Here is a 21,025-nt window from a genome sequence, read left to right as displayed (position 1 = left end):
TCTTCAGTGAAGATACATGAAATACATCATGTACCCCTTGCATCTCCGTTGGCAAGTCTAGTTGATAGGCTACCAGTCCTACTTTTTCATTATCTCATAAGGTCCTATATATTGGGGACTCAACTTCTCTCTTTTACCAAAACGAGCAACTCCTTTCATGGGTGACACCTTAGCATACACATAATCGCCCATTTAGAATTCTAAATTTCTTCTCCTACCGTTGGTGTAGCTCTTCTACTTGCTCTGGGCTGCTTGGATCCATTCCTTAATCAACAAAACTTGTTCCCTGACTTCCTATAAGTATTCTGGTCCAAGTATCTTTCTTTCTCCAATGTCATCCCCGTACAATAGAGGGATGATATCGGAGATCTACATTTTCTCCCATAAAGTGCCTCTTAAGGCTCCCTCTGAATTGGGGGTTGGAAACTGTTGTTATAGGCAAACTCTACCAACGGCAAGTGCCCTTCCCAATCTCCCTTGGTTTCCAATACACAAGCTCAGAGCATGTCCTCTAAGGTTTGTATAGTTCGTTTTGTCTGTTTGTTGGTCTGTGGGTAATAGACACTGCTAAACTTCAAGGTGGTGCCTAATAGGTTTTGCAGGTTCTGCCAAAACTATGATGTGAACCAAGTATCTGTATTCGACACAATCGATTTAGGTTCTTCATGTAACTAGACTATCTCCTTAACATATAACCTAGACAATTTATCCATAGAATCAGTGTTGGCAATTGAAAAAAAGTGAGCACTTTTTGTTAATCTATCAACAATAAGCCATATAAAGTCTCTTCTTGCCGAAGTTCCTGGCAATCCGATTATGAAGTCCATGGAGATATCTTCTCATTTCCATTTTGGGACCGGTAACAGTTGTAGTTCTCCAGCTGGTCTTTGATGTTTTGGTTTTACCAATTGACACACATAACATTTATTCATAAAATCTGCCATGTCCATCTTCATTCCATCCCACCAAAAGTGTCCTTTCAGGTACCAATACATCTTAGTATTGTTGGGATGTGTAATGTAAGGTGTGCAAGTGCTTCCCTTAGTATCTTCCCCTTTAACTCTGGATCTACGGGAATCACCTTCATTTCCTTATATCATAACATTCCATTGCCGCGAATGCTTAAATGCTGGGGCCCTTCTGAGTTTAGAACCTCCTGTCGCAAGCTTGTAAGTCCATCATCCTTTTGGTGATCTTCTCTAATTTCTCCGTTGTTCAAAAGCATGATTTATTGTATTATTGCTAATGCCTCGTTACTCGTGAGTCTCCAATCTGCAGACTTCTCATGCTAGCTATTAGGGATTTCACCTCTATCTGGGCCTGGCAACTTAGGGCATCTGACACCACGTTGTCCTTTTTAGGGTTATACTTTATTTCACATTGGTAGTCACTGATTGTTTTGATCCATCTTCTTTGCCTAATATTCAAGTTCTTTTGGCTAGATAGATACTTGAGGCTTTTTTGATTAGTGAAGACTTCACATTTCTCCCCATATAGGTATTGTCTCCAAATTTTTAGTGCAAACACTGCAATGTCTAATTCCAAGTCATGAGTACGGTAATTCTGCTCATGATCCTTCTTCAATTGCCGAGAGACATAAGAGACTACTCATCCTTCTTGCATTAATACGTATCCCATACCCATCTTGGATGCATCACTATAAACCACATAGGGTTTATAGGGTTCAGGTAATGCCAAAACTGGGGTTGTAGTCAACCTTAGCTTAACTCCCAAAAACTTTTCTCACTCTTCACTCCAAGTGAACTTGATGTTTTTCTTAGTTAGCATAGTGAGGGGTCCTGAGAGTTTGGAGAAACTCTATACAAATCTCCTATAGTACCCAGCTAAAACGAGAAACTACATAACTCATGCACATTAGTCGGTCTCTGCCAATCCGTTACTGCTTCTATCTTAGCAGGATCTACTGCTACACCCTTGCTAGAAATCACATGCCCAAGAAACTTTATCTCTCATAGCCAAAGCTCACACTAGACCCAGTGTTTCCTATACTCCTCATCACTTTGGGAATAGACCAAAATATCGTCAATGAAAACCACCACAAAACTATCCAAATAGGACCTGAAGATCAGGTTCATTAAATCCATAAAAGCTACCGAAACATTTGTCAATCCAAACGGCATAACGAAGAACTTGTAATGTCCATACCGAGTCCTGAAAGCAGTCTTCGGAACATCCTGCTCCCTAAGCTTAAGTTGATGGTATCTTGACCTTAAGTCTATCTTGAAGAATACTGAAGCTTCTTGCAATTGGTCTAAGAGATCATTAATTTGAGGTAACAGATACTTGTTCTTGACAGTTACCCTATTAAACTCCTGGTAATCGAGACACATGCTCATGGATCAGCTTTTTTTCTTTAGAAACAACACTTGCATACCCCATGGAGATGAACTAGGTTGAATTAACGCATTTTCCACCAACTCCTAAATCTGAGCCTCAAGCTTCTTCAGCTCTGTAGGAACCATCCTATAAGGTGATTTATGTACAGGGGCGGTTGCTGGTTCTAGTTCTATAACAAACTTCATTTCTCTATTTGGGAGCAACCCTGGTAAATCATCAACAAACACCTTAGGGAATTCTTCACGTACGGGTATTCACCGCACTCCTTTGGATTCTTCTACCTTTTCTACTACAACCAGCAAGTAGGTGGTCACACCTTCCATCATACTTCTCTTAACCTGATAAGTCGTAACCACCAACATGACGTTCTACTCTTGGTGGCTCTTGTCGATTTGTTTGTCCTTGGGTTATCTGTTGTCCCATGTTTCTGTGGAGAATTTTATCTTCAGGTGGTACGTTGAGAGCGTTTAGGTTTGGTCATCCAATAATGACATTGTAAGATGAACGAGTCTTGACTACCAAGAAATCTGTCATTGTAGTGGTTGTATGTGGGCTAGACCCTACTGATACCGGTAGGGCAATGGATCTGACTGGTTGCATCGCTTCCCCTGAAATCCCTTTCAAAAGGGTGGGCACCGGACATAGCTTGCTTTGGTCGATCTCCCTATCTTCATGAAAGCATATAAAAAAAGGATGTTAGTCGAATTGCCATTATCAACCAGTATCCTCTGTCTAGTGAAATTGGCTACTAACATCGTCACTAAAACACATCATCATCTGGGTAAATTACTCCCTTGCAGTCATCGTCTGTAACACCCCGCCTAATTAACCATTAGGATTAACCCTTAAACGCTCTAGATTAAGCTTTTAATATTGGGTTATTACTAACATCAATAGTGAGGTTAGCCTTAACCTTGGCACTTAGTATCATTAAGCAAATGATTAGTGAAGTAAGCCCATTAATTAATTTAGTGAGGCTTTTTACGACCTTAGAACATTCATGGGCCTAGCCTAATAAGCCTTGAACTAGGCCCTTAGGGAATTCAATCTAGTTTTGGCCCATGCATAAGGAAGGCTTAAGGCCTTTGGGCCAAACATGGTGTAGAATTGACCCATGGCCCAATTAGTGGATCTTAAGGTCTCTTTTCAACCCTCAAAGTCTGGAAATGAGCCCCCTCTCATTCAAACCCAAAAGCCCAGAAGCCATCAACCCACACACTTGGCCCTTTTAAGCCCACATGGCCCAAAGCCATATTTGGGTTTATTTCACTATTTAAGTTGAAAGCCCAATACACCATACCATGGGTCTCCTTAACCCATATTATACCCTAAATGTCCAAATTAAGTTTTGAAAGTTGGCTAAGATCATTAATCAACATACATGAGATTAGTGATCTTTAAGCAATGCTTTGAAGCTTAATTTCGTCTTAATCTTTTCTTAACCTTTTAATCCAAAATTTTCTTGATTTATTATTTTATTTCATCATACTTAGACCTTACTAATACCCTAGATAAACCTCCCCACATGTCATTAAGGGAAATGACAAATCAAACCCCAAAACTTCATCAATCGGCTAATGTCTATCCCCTTTGAGTGCATAGATTGTTTTGCCCTTAGGCCTAATATTTTTGTGCCATTTCCTCAAAGGTAATATGGTCCTTAGAAACCTCATGAGACTCATTCAAATCCAAAATAAGCCTTGGACGAAATTAGTTCCACAAACCAAACCAAGAAGCCAAACCGATTGCACTTTAGTCTAGTTTGAGTGGGAACCGGTTGGGTTGAGATATAACAAACCATCTTCTTTGGTTGAGCCACCACCCCATGCTACCTTCATCACCACACAATTCCCAAGAGGCCCCATGACCATCATGAGAAATTTGACTCAGACTTTCCCACCCAAAACCATCCAAAACCGAAGCTCAAATCTGCCAAGTGAAAAGCACTTGAATTTGCTAGTTTCCATGGGTGGTTTGCTTGAATTTTTGTCATCTGAACCATGGCCCACGACCTGGAAACCTCTACAAGACCATTTTAGCCACAAAAAGGAGGAAATCGTGGTGGTTTCAGGCCACTATTCCCCCCTGCTCAAGGTGACATATGCCCATGGAAGCAAGCCGGAAAACTTTCAGACCTGTGCATCGTCCACTCCACCCAATCACATTGCACCAAAGCCAACTTATCCTCCCCTATTGAAGCCTATAAATACCTCATTCACTTCCTCATTTCCTCCACACCTCAGCTCCAAGCTTCTGCTTGAGTCTTGAGAGCACTTTTCCCCCTTAGAGAGCAATAGAGTGAAACCAAGCGAGTTTTGGTGAGTTCTTGATTGTTCTTGAGCAAGGTTGTCTTGAGTGCTTAGAAGGCCATAAGATTTATAAGTTTTATTGCTCTTGATCTTAGCTTGCATGTCAAGCTTTGTTTTCAAGTGTTGGTATGAGTTTTGAGAAGATTATGATGCTTAGTTCAAAACTGGGTCATTAAAGGATGGTTTGTATGTTTAAATGATTTTAAGTGGAAATTTAACTATGGCATGTCTTAGGTATGATTTTTTTATATCATTTATCATTGTATTAGAATGATTATGGAAGGTTTAATTCTTGATTCAAAGCATGCCATGATAGGCTTTAAATCTATCTTGTTTTGATCATCAAGCATGTATCGATTTTGAATAAATTGGAGATTAATGATTTCTTAGCCATGATTAAGTGTTGGGATGAGCTTGATTATACAAGAATTAGCCTTCATAACGTCATAAAAGACTTTAGTGATTGTTTGTGATTAAAGAAAATCTCATATGCATGCATTCATAAGGATCAATAGTTGAAAACACACTTAGGCATCAACTAAAGTGCATGCCACGGGTTGGGACTGTTTGACAAGTTTCACTTTTATTTTTAAAAATATAAGGGTATATATGGTTTTAGAATGCCAAAAATATGAAGTCCATAAACTTTAGTTAAATTTGGAGTTCGTTTGCAATTAGTGAATAATTAGCGCCTTAATGGCAATTTTTGAAAGTCTAGGGGTATTTTTGTAAATACCTATTTTCGAAGCCTTTGATTTTGAACCTCATCCATAGTAGTATTAATCCAAGCATAGTACGCACTTGATTTCAACTGCTACGACACTTTGTTTTATTACTCAGGAAGTTTGTAAGTTGGCCTCTAACTTACACTTGATAGATTATTTATGAATTATTGATAAATGTTTCATTCATATTTCAATTATCATTTTGAGTCTAAAATATCATGTTATATGATACATTGAGTGCATACTTACACGACATGTGATATTTTTCACCATTTGCTCATATTGCATTTATAAATGTCATTTTTGCATGAAAGTTTTGCCACATATGCACATGTCATGAAAAGCATTTTTCAAGCATAGCATAAAAATAATTTTTTTCACGACCCAATAGGCTAGGATGGGGAATTATCCGAGTGAAAGTCCTCTGTCCACTCTGGAGTGTTTAAGAATGGAGTGGTAACCCCTGGGTTGACAAAGAACAGTCAACAAACTTCAAATGAGTTCTTTTTAAAGAACGTTGAAGCGAAGTCAATATGTTATGACACATAATGTTAGTGGGTATACACATTATAATGTTATGATTTCATATGAATTGTTAATAATTTTTATGATGAAGTTATCTTTTAAAAAATGGAAGTAAAAATGTTCATTGAATAAAAACATGTGTCTCCATTTTTTTGAAAATGTTTAGAAATCTGGATGGGAGACATGCATACTGATTTTTCTGTATTTCATGCATTGCATATTTATCATTCTTCTTGCTTAATTTATCTTTGTGCACATTGGTTGTTTAACTTACTGAGATTTCAAGTAAATCTCACTCCTTGTGGGACCACTACCATCCCCTCGGAATGGAAGAAGTTGTGTTAGGTTTTGAGGAGGACGAGCTAGATGGAGCACTTGATCGTACTAATTGAGGAGCCGAACCTTAGAGGAGATTTGATTTAAGCCCGATGTTTATACCCCAAGTCCTTGATGCTTTAGAACGCATGAAACGGATGATTTGACTTTGACCCTTATTTGTACTAAGATTATGCTAGATTTGGTACTTTGAAATTGATGATCACTAATGAATTACGATGTTTTTAGTTATTCTGGCATAAGTTATACTTTCACCTTTATTTCTGCTGCGATTATTGCATACTGCTAGTTGCATATTAGAATCCATTGCATAATAACTGTCATGTACGGGGGTATGTAACCTCGTGTTGCATGTCCCGACACTCTAAGTCTCTGTTCCATCCCAAGCAGAGGTTGGGGACATCACATCATTGTTGAAGGATATAATGGTCGTTGGCCATGACTCCAGTTGTTTAGTCGGCCTTTTGATGTTGAAGACTTCTTCATATCTAGCCTTGCGGGCATAGGCTTTCATTCAGAGGAGGCTATGTTGCCTTCAGCGAACCCTCCATGCTGGTGCATATTTCTCCAAGAGGAGCATTGTTTCGGTCTTGACTTTGGCAAGGAGCTCGGGCATAGTTTTTTTCCTTGGGGTTCTTCTCCTTCTAGGACTTTCACTTCTACGATGCCTTTGCTCTCAGCCCAGTCTTCTTTTGCCCGATCGTCTTGGGGGAAAGCAATTATGGATGACTAGATGCTCAAGCTTGTAGCTACCTTGCATTTCCTCGATTCTTGGCTTCAAGGTGTGGCAATGTTCCATTCGGTGTCCCATATTGTGATAAGTGCATAATCCATGGGTCCTTTGAATATGGTTGTTGTCACCTTGAACTGGATCCTCGGTCTTGTCTTGGACATTCATGTTGGAGTATTAAACTCTGGGATTCCACATTTGCATTGGAACACCTATTTCTCGCCTCCTTTCGCACGGATTTTTTTTTCCCCTCGGACCTCTCTCTCAGTCTCTTTCCTAACCAACCTTCTTTTTTTAGTCCTCTGACTACTCCACCTTAGACTTTCTTAATGTGATCTGGGCCCACAGAATGTCCTCATGTCACAACCCCACCTTGGGAAGGGCGGGATCGCGATGTACATGCCTGTCCTCTTACTTTCATTTTCATTTTCTTTTTCTAGTAACATGCAATCTGCATGAACATGACACGTGCGTGCTCTAAATTTCTGATCTAATAAAGGGAACACCTGATAGACATGCTATTAACCATTTACTCATAAGAGACTCTCAGAGGCCATCCCAACATAAAATGTCTATACATAAATATAACCCATCGTCCATAAACATAGCTGTCTAGTTAGGGAAGGTCATAAGCTTCTGCCTCTCCCTCCGCAGTAATGCCTTGCTCCCCAGCCTTTTTCATCATTACCTGGACGTTTAAAACATTTAAAACAAAAGTGAGACGAATACTCGGTAAGCAGTACGCCATGCTGTTAACTTATTAAACACATAATCTTTTCTTTTGAAAATATTCATACATAAAAATTTGCTAGTCGTGACAATGCTTTCATGCTTAAACAGTTTAAGAAATAAGCAATAACTATGCTTTCATGCATAAACAATTAAGAAATAACTATACTTTCATGTTTCACTTTCTTCGGCCGGTACACACTAGTACGCCCCGTGTGTTGGGGTTAGTGGTCTTCCATTGGATCTAGATTCTGCCCATGGCCTCAGGTTGGGAATCACTTTCATGGGGGACAACACTGGGTGCACTACTAGTACAACCTACCCGGCTTTGCAATCTGCCCATTCATTCGGTACCCTTTTCATTCATTTGGCCGTTATGTATATTCATACAATAAAACGTTCATTCATTCAGTCCTGTCTTTCTTTCATTCATTCAGTCCTGTCTTTCTTTCATTCATGGCAGTCCTTCCAGTCCTTTTCATTTAACAGTTCATTCATGGAAAATGTCATTTGAAAGCATGAACTTAAATATCATCTTTTCATTTAACAGTACATTCATGAAGAAACATCATTTTAAAAGCATGAGCTTAAACAAAATTTTTCATGGCATCCACAAAACATTAGTTCATAGGAACATTTTAACATCAGTTCATTGGGACATTTTAAAACACTTTATTTGAGTCTTTTAAAGCATCAGTTCATAAGGACATTTTAAAACACTTTCTTCGCGTCCTTTATAGCATCAATTCTTAGGCACATTTTAAAACATTTTTTTCGCATCATTTAAAAGCATAAGTTCATAGGGGCATTTTAAAACTCCTTAAAAGCATCACTTGAAGCATAAGGCACGAGACATTCATTTCCTTTCCTTTACAATCAAAACATTTTCATCATCTTTCTTAATCCAATGCACATGTATTTTTTTATGAAAAAGATGCATTTTCATGCTATACTACATGTAGGAATAACCAATAAGTTTATTGAGAGGGCATGTATGAAAATCTCATGACTTATAACCTACGTGCATGCATTACTTTATACATATACACACAATTATAATCAATAGGGTGCTTAACAGGGGCTATCAAGAAAGGGCTTGTACATGCTATATTCATTTACTCTTTTCTTTAGAAGAACATTTGCAATAAGAGAGAGAGAGAGACATCCTTTCATAAAGAGAACTTGGTGTAAGAAGCATCGTCATAGCTACTAACCTGCTAGCTTTACTAGTGAGTTCCTTTGAACTTGAAAATAAACTCCTATTCAATGAAATGGAATAAACACATTAATATCCATCTTACTTTAAGCTTTACTAACCAACACCCTTACATGCTCACTTTAGTTCCAATTTAGAATTAAAGTGTTTTCCTTAACCCATTCTCACCTAATGAGCATTATCTACACGGTACAACCTTAAACCCATTTAGCTACTCACCATACATGGCACTTAGGCCAAAACATTAAAATCCTCATTCCAAACATTTTAAAGGAACTCATGAAAGTAAATAACATGCTTGCTATCCCTTTAAAGGCCATTGTTGTGTACATGAAGGATAGATGGAAATCATAGTTAGGAATGCATAGATGGTAGGAATTTATTTAAAAATGGAAGGGAACAAGGAAGTGCTACAAAATCTGAAACTGTCATCAAAGAGGGCATTTAGACAGCTTTGTAACATCATGTGGAAAGTAAATCCAACAAAAGGGCCAATGCTCACAAGAGGGTTGATTTTTATCACTTGTTCTTCAATAGTTTTTCATACTAAAATTTATCTTTGGTTGAACAAAAGGGTGAAACTGAACAAGGGATGAAATGGGCTGATTTAGGCTTCAAAACAGAACATGATGCATAAATTCTGTAGTGCGTGGGCAGCTAGCAAGTCTTGGTACATTCATGGTCTTGAACATCCCTCATTTAGCCAAAATCTCAACTACATAATTAAACAATACTAGAGTTGTAGAAAAATTAAGAAAACCTCACATGTTTTTCCGAAAACATAGCATAAATAAAAAGGGTACAAGACTTGGCAACTTAAAATTCTCAAAGCAAGCTTACTAGCTTAATTAAAATTCATAGTGGCTTACTTAGGCCATAAACTTTGAGGAAAGTATGTCTAAAATTTTATCCCTCAACTCCTATTAATTTAACACATAAAAAAACAAGACTTAACATAATTAAAACATGGCTTAAATTTAAGAAAATACAAGGTAAGGCTACAACAAAAATGCCGAGCAAAACACACCGCTAGGAACAAAACAGAGCATAACACATTTGGGTTATCATTTTTCTACTCGATTACCACCAAACTAGAATAGATATTAGAGGAACAAATGAGAAATCAGTCTAGAAACTACCATACAACAATCGGCCAACAAAGAAAATTCAAGAACCCCAAAACCGAAACATAAAAAATCTTCAAAAGAAAACCCACTTGATCAACCATGGCTAAATTTGAAATACACAAAGGAGAAGGATTAAGGGTACTCTTACCTTGCTATTTTTCTCTTGAGAAGAAGGAAAAATGGATGCTTGGCTTGAAGGAGATAAGAGGAGTTTGGTTTTTTGAAAACAAAGGAGAGGATAGGCTTTAGCTTGGAGGAGAAGATGATGTTTTTCTTCCTTGGGTGAGGGTCGACGGGTATTTGGGGATGCCTTAGGAAAATTTTTATTTTTTCTCCTCTCTCTTTTTGACTTGCCTTAGATGATGGGTGCAATAGCTTCCTTAGGAAGCTTATGGGTCAAAGGGCTTGATGGCTTACTTTAGAAGCCTATGGGTGAAAGGGATAAGAGGGACTTTTCGACTTAGTCAAAGCTTATCACATAAGCTTGGAAGATGAATGGTGGGGATCTATCCACCTTAAGGGAAATTTTCACCTACCAATCCAATGGTAGAGAATAATTGCACCATTTCTTAAGTAAATAAAATTAAAGAGCTCTTTATCTCAAAATATTTAACTTATAGAATTAATAAAATGATGTAAGAACCTACGTAGTAGAACTCAGTTATTACAACTCTACCCCCCTTAAAAACAATCTCGTCCTCGAGATTGAACGTACCACAAAGAAAAGGGTGGGATACTTTTCCCTAATACCGTCCTCATGCTCCCACGTCGCCTCTTGTTTAGTGTGGTGGTTCCTCAGCACTTTGACCGTCGGGATTGTTTTGCCACGGAGCACTTTAACTTTTCAATCCAGGATCCTAACCGGTGCTTCTTCATAGGAGAAATCCTCGTGTACTTGAAGGGCGCGTACTCGATCACATCAGAGGGATGATGTACATATTTTTGAAGCATTGAGATGTGAAATACATTGTGCATGGCTAAGAATTGTGGAGGGAGTGCAGGTCAGTAAGTCACTGCTCCTTTTTCCAGGATCTCAAACGGGCCAGTAAATCTGGGAGTTAGCTTCCCTTTCTTTCCAATCCTCATCACCCCTTTCATGGGAGCTACCCTTAGAAATACTGATCCCCAGATTCTTTTGCACACTCCTCCAGAATGCTGACGTGGACTACGAATCCCAATCCGACACGATCTTAAATGGAATCCCATGTAGTCTGACTATCTCCCAGACATACAGTTCTGCCAATTTGCTCATCAAATAGGTCATTTGAATAGGTTGGAATGAGCTGTCTTGGACAACCTATCGACAATCACCCATGGTGAGTCTTGTCCACCCGGGGCTTTAGGAAATCATGTCACGATGTCCATGCTAGTCTCGTCCCTTGGCCAAATTGGGATCGACACTGGTTGTGGTGTTCCTGAAGGCCTTTGATGCTCGGCCTTAACCATTGGGCACGTCAGATATTTAGCTACAAAATTAGATACATCCCTCTTCATTCAGCTCCACCAGTAGTGTTGCCTTAGGTTTCAATACATCTTGGTGCTACCCAGATGCACTATGTATAATGACCTGTGCACCTCCCTTAGTAGTAGATCTCGTAATCCTTTCTCTGCCGGCACACAAGGTCTACCTTTGAACCATAGGGACCCCATCTTCAGAAATAATCTGGTCCAATACTATCAGACTAAGAACCAGGGTACTTAACCTCGCTTGTAAATCCCTCACCATCTTCACTCCTAGCTTCTCCATGTCCAGGAGAATAAATTTCTAAGGGGTATACATGCTCGTAAGGGTACCAGAAGAAGACTTCCTGCTGAGGGCATCTGCCACAACATTAGCCTTTCCGGGATGGTAGTTGATGGTACAGTCAAAATCCTTCATCAGCTCCAACTACCTACGTTGTCTCACATTTAATTCCTTCTGAGTGAATAAATATTTAAGACTCTTGTGATCCGTGTAGCTCTCACAACGCTCCCCATACAAGTAATGTTGCCAAATCTTCAAGGCGAAGATGACTGCTGCTAGCTCTAAGTCTTAGGTGGGGTAGTTGTGCTCAAAATCCTTGAGTTGGCGTGAGGCATAAGCTACAACTCTCCCATGGTGCATCAGGACACATCCCAACCCTTGGCATAACGCGTCATTGTATATCACGAAACCACCTGTACTCGAAAGTATAGTTAGAACAGGCGTCGTTACGAGCTTCTCTTTCAACTCCTGAAAGCTTTTCTCACACTCCTCAATCCATATAAATTTCTCCCCTTGCCTAGTGAGCTTTTTCATGGGTACTGCAATGCGGGAAAACCCTTTGAAAATTCTCCAGTGATACCCCCGCAAGACCCAAAAGTTCCTGGTCTCTTGGATCGTCTTAGGTCTAGGACACTCTACAATTGCCTTGACCTTCGAAGGATCCATAGAGATCCCTTCTTTCGACATTATGTGGTCAAGGAAAGAAATCTTTTGTAGCCAAAACTCACACTTAGTCAGTTTGGCATACAGTTTCTTCTCCCTTAAAATTTGTAGGAACACTTCCAAGTGCGTTGCACGCTACTTCGGGCTCTTAGAATAAAACAGGATATCGTCAACAAATATGATAACAAATGGGTCAACGTACTCCTGGAATGTACGGTTCATTAAATCCATGGAAGCCGCTGGAGCATTAGTCAATCCAAAGGACATTACTAGAAATTCGTAATGTCCATACCTTGTCCTTAAGGCAATCTTAGGAGCATCTTCCACCTTAATCTTCAACTAGAGGTATACGTAACGGAGATTGATCTTTGAGAATACCTGTGCTCCTTGAAGTTGATCGAATTGATCATTGATCTGAGACAATGGATACCGATTCTTAACTGTCACCCTATTCAGTTCTCTATAATCGATGCAAAGGCGCGATGATCCGTCTTTCTTCTTCACAAAGAGGACTGGTGCTCCCCATGGTGACACGCTAGGGTGAATAAAGACCTTCTCCAATATTTCCTGCAGCTGATCCTTAAGCTCTTTGAGCTCTACAGGTGCCATCCGGTAGGGTGTTTTGGAGATCGGCGTTGTTCCAAGTATAAGATCTATTGAGAACTCAATCTCTCTATCCGGAGGTAAACCAAGTAACTCATCCAGAAAGACATTGGGGAACTCTCTCACTACCTCAATATCTAGAAGTTGAGGCTCATGTGGTTGAGACATAACCAAATTAACAAAGAATCCCACGCAACCCTTCTTCAGCATCACGGTTGCCTTTAGCGCGGAAACCATCTTGGCTTAGGGCACTTACCCACTGCACAAAGCGGAACTCTGTCTCACCTGGTGGTCTAAGACCACTCTCTTCTCGAAGCACTCCATCCAGGCATGGTGCTTTGACAACCAGTCCATGCCCAAAGTGGGATCGAACTCCTCCATGTCGAATAGGATTAAATCGACAAGGAGGTGTCGACCTTGTATCTCTATCGTGCATCCCTTCAATATGAAACTACAATTTGCGTAGTCTCCAAGTGGAGTAGAAACAGACATCACACACTCCAAGGACCCATGGGTCCTTTCACTTAAACAAGCAAACTTACAGAATATAAAAGTGTGTGTAGCAACAAAATCGCCTAATACTAATGCACGATGGGGAAATATGGGGAAGAACCGATCAGTGAAAGCTTTTTTAAATATCACCTACGAAATTGGAGTTGCCTCGCTTAACTCTTGTGGAATAAGCCCATGAGTAGACTTCCAATACCCGTTTGCCACGTTAATAAGTTGTAAGCAGCGAATTCCATCTTCTCTTGTTTTAGGCACAAGACTACGCGGAAGATCTTCTCTAGGCGCTCAATCCAGTTATCTGCATATGCTTCGCTACATTTGCCATCAAGCAACAGAGGGTGCTGTCTACTGAATAGTTCGAAGGTTGTTGAATGTTGAGTTTGTCTTTGTGTCTTAGTTTGCCCATCAATAACGGCTATGGGAACGGGGTCACCCCCAAACATCTATCTTTCTTAGTATTGCCTATCGGTGCCATACTAAAACACGTATAACAGTAACAATAACAGTGGACTCATATGAAACAAATGTGCATGACTTGCAATCATTCTAACTAATTCATGATACACAATAAGAAAAAACCTCTTAAACTTGTTGCTGAGCTTGGCATACTTTAGAGAGAGGACTTCAGCTTAGTTCATCCCTAAAGTCTACAAGACCTTATAACCTTTGCTCTGATACCAAACTTGTCACAACCCCACCTCGGGAAGGGCGGGATTGCGACATACGTGCCTGTCCTCTTACTTTCTTTTTCTTTTTCTTTTTCTAGTAACATGCGATCGGCATGAACATGACACACGTGTGCTCTAAATTTCTAATCTAATAAAGGGAACACCTGATAGACATGCTATTAACCATTCACTCATAAGAGACTCTCAGAGGCCATCCCAACATAAAATGTCTATACATAAACATAACCCATCATCCATAAACATAATTGTCTTGTTAGGGAAGGTCCTAAGCTTCTACCTCTTCCTCTGCTGTAATGCCTTGTCTCCAGCCTTTTCATCATTACCTGGATGTTTAAAACAAAAGTGAGTTGAATACTCAGTAACCAGTACACCATGCTGTTAACTTATTAACCACATAATCTTTTCTTTTGAAAACATGCATACATAAACATTTGCTAGTAGTGACAATGCTTTCATGCTTAAACAGTTTAAGAAATAAGAAATAACTATGCTTTCATGCATAAACATTTAAGAAATAACTATACTTTCATGTTTCACTTTCTTTGGCCGGTACACACTATTACGCCCCGTGTGTTGGGGTTAACGGTCTTCCTTTGGACCTGGATTCCGCCCATGGCCACAAGTTGGGAATCCCTTTCATGGGGGCAGCACTGAGTGCACTACCAATACTACCTACCCGGCATTGCAATCTGCCCATTCATTTGGTACCCTTTTCATTCATATGGCTGTTACATATATTCATACAATAAAACGTTCATTCATTCAGTCATTGCTTTCTTTCATTCATTCAGTCCTTTCTTTCTTTAATTCATGGCAGTCCTTTCAGTCATTTCTTTTCAGTCCTTTTCATTTAACAGTTCATTGATGGAAAACATCATTTAAAAGCATGAAGTTAAACATCATCTTTTCATTTAACAGTACATTCATGAAGAAACATCATTTTAAAAGCATGAGTTTAAACATCATTTTTCATGGCATCCATAAAACATCAGTTCATAGGAACATTTTAACATCAGTTCATAGGGACATTTTAAAACACTTTCTTTGCATCATTTAAAGCATCAGTTCATAGAAACATTTTAAAACACTTTCTTCGCGTCATTTAAAAGCATAAGTTCAAAGGGGCATTTTAAAACTCATTTAAAGCATCACTTGAAGCATAAGGCATGATACATTCATTTCTTTTCCTTTGCAATCAAAACATTTTCATCATCTTTCTTAATCCAAAGCACATGCATTTTTTTTATGAAAAATATGCATTTTCATGCTATACTACATATAGGAATAACCAATAAGTTTATTGAGAGGGCATGTATTGAAATCTCTTGAGTTAGAACCTACGTGCATGCATTACCTTATACACATACACACAATTATAATCGATAGGGTGCTTAACAGGGGCTATGAAGAAAGGGCTCGTACATACTATATTCATTTACTCTTTTCTTTAGAAGAACATTTGCAATAAGGTAGAGAGAGAGAGAGAGAGAGAGAGAGAGAGAGAGACATCCTTTCATAAAGAGAACTTGGTGTAAGAAGCATGGTCATAGCTACTTACCTGAGAGCTTTACTAGTGAGTTCCTTTGAACTTCAAAATAAACTCATATTCAATGAAATGGAATAAACACATTAATATCCATCTTGCTTTAAGCTTTACTAACCAACACCCTTACACGCTCACTCATGTGCTTAATTTCTATGTAAGTTTTGTCATACTTTTATTCTTAATTTTATACTAGTTTGTGTTTAATTTTCTTATTTATTAGAGTTTTTATTTATTTTGTTTATTTTTGTTTAGGAATAAATAAATTGAATGAGTCATCAAGAGAATAGGAAACATTCAGCTCTCACAATTCCTGAAGTACCCTTCGGTAATTGGAGGATAACGTTTTCTACACAACTCCAATAAGGGTAATTTCAGTGTCTAAAGAAATCCAAGAGAAAATCCTAGAACTTTTGTGTTAAACCCTTGGCCAAAACAAATATCTAGAAAGCGGAAAGGGCACATCAATTCAAAAGTAGCAAAACTACTGAATTTCTGAAATACTCTTCAGTATTTAGAGCATAACTTCTTGTAGAAAACTCCAATAAGGGAAATCTCGGTGTCTACGGAAAGCTGGGATAAAAACCTACAACTTTTGTGTTAAAGGGGGAGCCGAAAACGAAAATTTAGAGGGATGAAACAACACCTCAAGCAGGAGGTTAAAAATCTGCAGAATTGGAGTTCATCAACGATAGTGATTCTTGATCTACATAGAGTTTCCTTCTTAACTCTTTAATCTTCTCTTTGTATAATTCTCATTATGAATTCCAAAATTATTATGGTTTGTGTTGATTAGATTATGAACTAATTTCTATTGCTAAGGCTACAATGTAGCCTCTCAATGACAATCCCGAATCTTATTTCGTTGTGATCATAATTTTATCAATCCATTTGAGTATACATCATTGAGTTTAATGCCTTCAATTATTTGGCCAATAGTTGAATGATTTATTATGCATTTAATTCGAGAGATGATGCATGTACTTTAGCTTCGTATGATGTATGCCATGAATTGAACGAAAGACAGGAATGTGCCAACGTGATTTGTGCAGCTTTTATGTGAAATATTATTAATCTTAATGTGCTCAAATGCTTTTAAATTTGCATAGACATATTGCGGGTTATCGTATGTTGAGTAATTATAATTCTACTCGAGAGAGGGTCTTAGATAAGTTAGAATATTTCACCGTCAAAAAGGATGATAATTGATTGATTGTATGGTTAGGATTTGGGATTGGATTGGTTAGGTGAGTCGAATGCCTTAGTGTTTTCTTCTTGGGTGAAATCTTCTTCTTTTCAAGTGTTTGGTCAATTCTTTAGTTGTTGATTTAATTTAATTTGTTGCTGTTTTTCTAATTTAAAATCCACAAATTTTCTTGATTTTCAAATAACTTAGAATTAGAACAATTTCAATAGTTAATAAGTAAATAGTCCTCGTGGGTTCGACATCTTTCTTATCATTATATTACTTGGTACGATTTCATACACTTACGAAATTTCACAACAAGTTTTTGGCCCCGTTGCCGGGGACTATTTATTTTCTATTACTTTTGATACCAACTAGTTCTAAGTTAATTTGATTTTTTTTCTTTTTAGGATTCCTGAGTTGTGCATGAGACGTACTCAAAGCTTGGATTTAGTCCCTTTTGACCCTGAAATTGAACGAACCCTTCATCGTTTGAACAAGGAGAAGGAGGATTCCACAACCGAGAACCAAACAATGGAAGATCAAGTTGGCAATAGGACTTTGGGAGATTATGCTATCCCTTTGGTCACCGGAGCTACTTCTAGCATTAGACGACCTGCCATTCAAGCCAATAAATTTGAGATAAAGCCAGCTATTCTTCAAATGATGGTTTCAACGGTGCAATTCAGTGGCATGCCACATGATGATCCAAATGCTCACATAGCTAATTTTCTAGTGTTATGTGATACTTTTAAACATAACGGGGTTTCTGATGATGCTATTAGATTGAGACTCTTTGCATTCTCCCTCCGAGACAAGGCAAAAGCATGGTTAAACTCACTTCCACCATTAACCATAACTACATGGGACGATTTGGCTAAAAAGTTTCTAGCAAAGTTCTTTCCCCAAGCCAAAATTGTGAAGATGCGAAAGGATATCACCACTTTTGTCCAATTTGATATAGAGTCGCTTTATGAAGCTTGGGAGAGGTATAAAGAATTGCTTAGAAAGTGTCCACATCATGGACTTCCTGTTTGGATTCAAGTGTAAACCTTCTACAATGGTTTGCAACCTACAACACGTACAATGATTGATGCAGCAGCAGGAGGGACTTTGATGAAGAAATCACCGAAAGACCATATGAGTTGGTGGAGGAGATGGCAACCAACAATTATCAATGGCCAGTGGATCGAGTGACAACAAAAAGAACTCAGGGAGTTCATGAAATTGATTCTCTATCTGCTTTAGCTGCTCAAGTTGCAGTTTTATCTAAGAAATTAGACAATGTCAATGTGAGTTCCATTCAATCTACTAATGCAATTTGTGAATTTTTTGCAGGAAATCGTATGGGGGTAGATTGTCAAGTGGGAAATCCATTCGCCAACAATAGTTTGGAACAAGCAAACTTTGTGTTGAATTACCAACGACAAAGCAATCCTTATTCCAACACTTACAATCTAGGATGGTGAAACCACCCAAATTTTTCATGGAGCAACTCCCAAAATGTTGTTAAGCCTCCACCAAGTTTTCCAAATCAACAACAAGAGAAGAAGATGAATATGGAGGAGGTAATGGCACAATTTATGGCCAAGGTGGATGCTAAATTTCAAGAACATGACATTGCTCTAAAGAATAATGAGAACACTATGCAGAGCATTGAAAGGACACTCGGTCAATTGGCAACATTTATGTCTGAAAGGCCTCAAGGATCACTTCCAAGAACCATAGAAAACAACCCGAAAGAGCAAGTGAAGGCCATTACTTTAAGAAGTGGAAGGGAGCTTAATTTAGAAGAAAAAGAGAAAAATTTTGGAAAAGAGGAAATGACTATGAGAGCCGCATTGCCCACCCTTGTTCCGAGCCCAACAGTGAAAAACTCGGGAAATCCTCCCGAGCCTTCTTTTCTTACTTCTCATTATGTTCCTCCTATACCTTTTCCTCAAAGACTTCAGAAAAATAAGCTAGATAAACAATTTTCTAAATTCCTTGATGTTTTCAAAAAATTACATATTAAAATTCCTTTCGTAAATGCCTTGGAACAAATGCCTAGTTATGTGGAGTTCATGAAGGAGATTCTATCAAACAAGAGGAAATTAGGAGAGTATGAGATTGTGATGTTGACCGAAGAGTGCACCGCCATTTTGCAGAATAAGTTGCCACCAAAGCTTAAAGATCCCGGGAGTTTTACTATTCCTTGCACCATTGGAAACTCTTATTTCGAAAAAGCTTTGTGTGATTTAGGTGCTAGCATAAATTTGATGCCCTTTTCTATTTTCAGGCAATTGGGGATAGGAGAGGTCAAGGCCACTATAATTGAGTTTTGAGAGCTCACAAGCAAGCTTTGGGATGGACTATAGCTGACATTAAGGGAATGAGCCCTTCACTTTGCATGCACAAGATTTTAATGGAAGACAATTATAAGCCTTTGGTGCAGCCACAAAGGACACTTAATCTGAACTTGCAAGAAGTTGTAAAAAAGGAAGTTCTCAAATTGTTGGATGCCAGAATTATTTACCCTATTTATGATAGCTCATGGATAAGTCCAATGCAAGTAGTGCCCAAGAAGGGAGGAGTGACAATGGTAGAGAATGAAAATAATGAACTCATCCCAACAAGAACAGTCACGGGTTGGAGAGTGAGCATAGACTACTGCAAGCTCAATGACGCCACATGAAAAGATCACTTTCCACTTCCTTTCATTGATCAAATGTTGGAACAGCTCGCCAGTCATGCTTATTATTGTTTCCTAGATGGATACTCAGGATACAATCAAATCCACATTTCACCGGAAGATCTAGAAAAGACAACTTTCACTTGCCCATATGGAACATTTGCCTACCGGAGGATGCCCTTTGGTTTGTGCAATGCTCCAGCCACATTTCAACGATGCATGATGGCCATTGTTTCGGATATGGTGGAAAAGTTTATTGAAATTTTTATGGATGATTTTTTTGTCTTTGGTTCTTCATTTGATAATTGTTTAAATAATCTATGTTTAGTTCTACAAAGATGTGAAGAAACTAACCTTGTTCTTAATTGGAAAAAATGTCATTTTATGGTGCAGGAAGGAATTGTACTTGGGCATAAAGTTTCTTCCAAGGGCATTGAGGTAGATCGAGCCAAAGTAGAGGTCATCGAAAAATTACCTCCACCTAGCACGGTCAAGGGCATGAGAAGTCTCTTGGGACATGCGGGGTTTTATCGTCGTTTTATTCAAGATTTTTCTAAGATTGTTAAACCCCTTTGGTCTCTTTTGTTCAAAGATACTCCATTTAACTTTTCCAATGATTGTTTGCTGGCATTTGCACTTTTGAAGAAGAAGTTAAGTTCAGCCCCAATTACATGTGCACCGGATTCGGCACTTCCATTTGAATTGATGTGTGATGCAAGTGATTACGCAATAGGAGCTGTGCTTGGACAAAGGAAGAACAAGGTTCTCCATGTTATCTACTATGCGAGTCGTACCTTAACGGATGCTGAGTTAAATTATGCTACTACGGAAAAAGAATTGTTAGCCGTGGTCTTTGCTTTTGATAAATTTAGATCATATTTAATTGGGTCAAAAGTAATTTTTTACATTGATCATTCTGCTCTTAAATACTTGTAAGCTAAAACGGAAGCTAAACCAAGGTTACTTAGGTGGATTTTACTCCTACAAGAATTTGATTTGGAGATCAAAGACAAAAAGGGAACCAAGAATCAAGTAGCCGATCATCTCTCTAGACTTGAGCACACAACCGAAGAGGGAGCCCCACTTTCTCCAATAAATGAGGTATTCCTGGATGAACAACTCTTTGTTGTATCTCTAACACAAGTTCCTTGGTATGCATATTATGTAAACTACTTGGTAAGCAATGTGATCAATCCGGATTTTACATACCAACAAAGGAAGGAATTCTTTTTGGAGGTCAAGCACTACTATTGAGAGGAACCTTTCCTCTACAAGCATTGTAGTGATCAAGTGATTAGGAGATGTGTTCCTGAGGAAGAGATAGAGTCGATCCTAAGACATTGCCATTCATTAGAGGTTGG

The 21,025-nt window shown here is 38.6% G+C and overlaps 1 protein-coding gene across 1 annotated transcript; it reads left to right on the top strand.

The window, feature by feature from the left end:
* Positions 1–18,552: 18,552 nt before the first annotated feature.
* LOC118347665 lies at positions 18,553–19,317 on the top strand. Its single transcript, XM_035687681.1, has one exon. The coding sequence runs from the start codon at positions 18,553–18,555 to the stop codon at positions 19,315–19,317; it is 765 nt and encodes a 254-aa protein (XP_035543574.1).
* Positions 19,318–21,025: the final 1,708 nt, after the last annotated feature.

Source organism: Juglans regia, chromosome 2, assembly GCF_001411555.2.
Source record: "Juglans regia cultivar Chandler chromosome 2, Walnut 2.0, whole genome shotgun sequence".
Lineage (NCBI taxonomy): Eukaryota > Viridiplantae > Streptophyta > Magnoliopsida > Fagales > Juglandaceae > Juglans > Juglans regia.
This window is presented reverse-complemented; position numbering and strand designations above follow the sequence as displayed.

Excerpts from the sequence above, each read along its gene's own strand:
- LOC118347665 (XM_035687681.1), top strand. The coding sequence starts at position 18,553 with ATGGAGGAGGTAATGGCACAATTTATGGCCAAGGTGGATGCTAAATTT.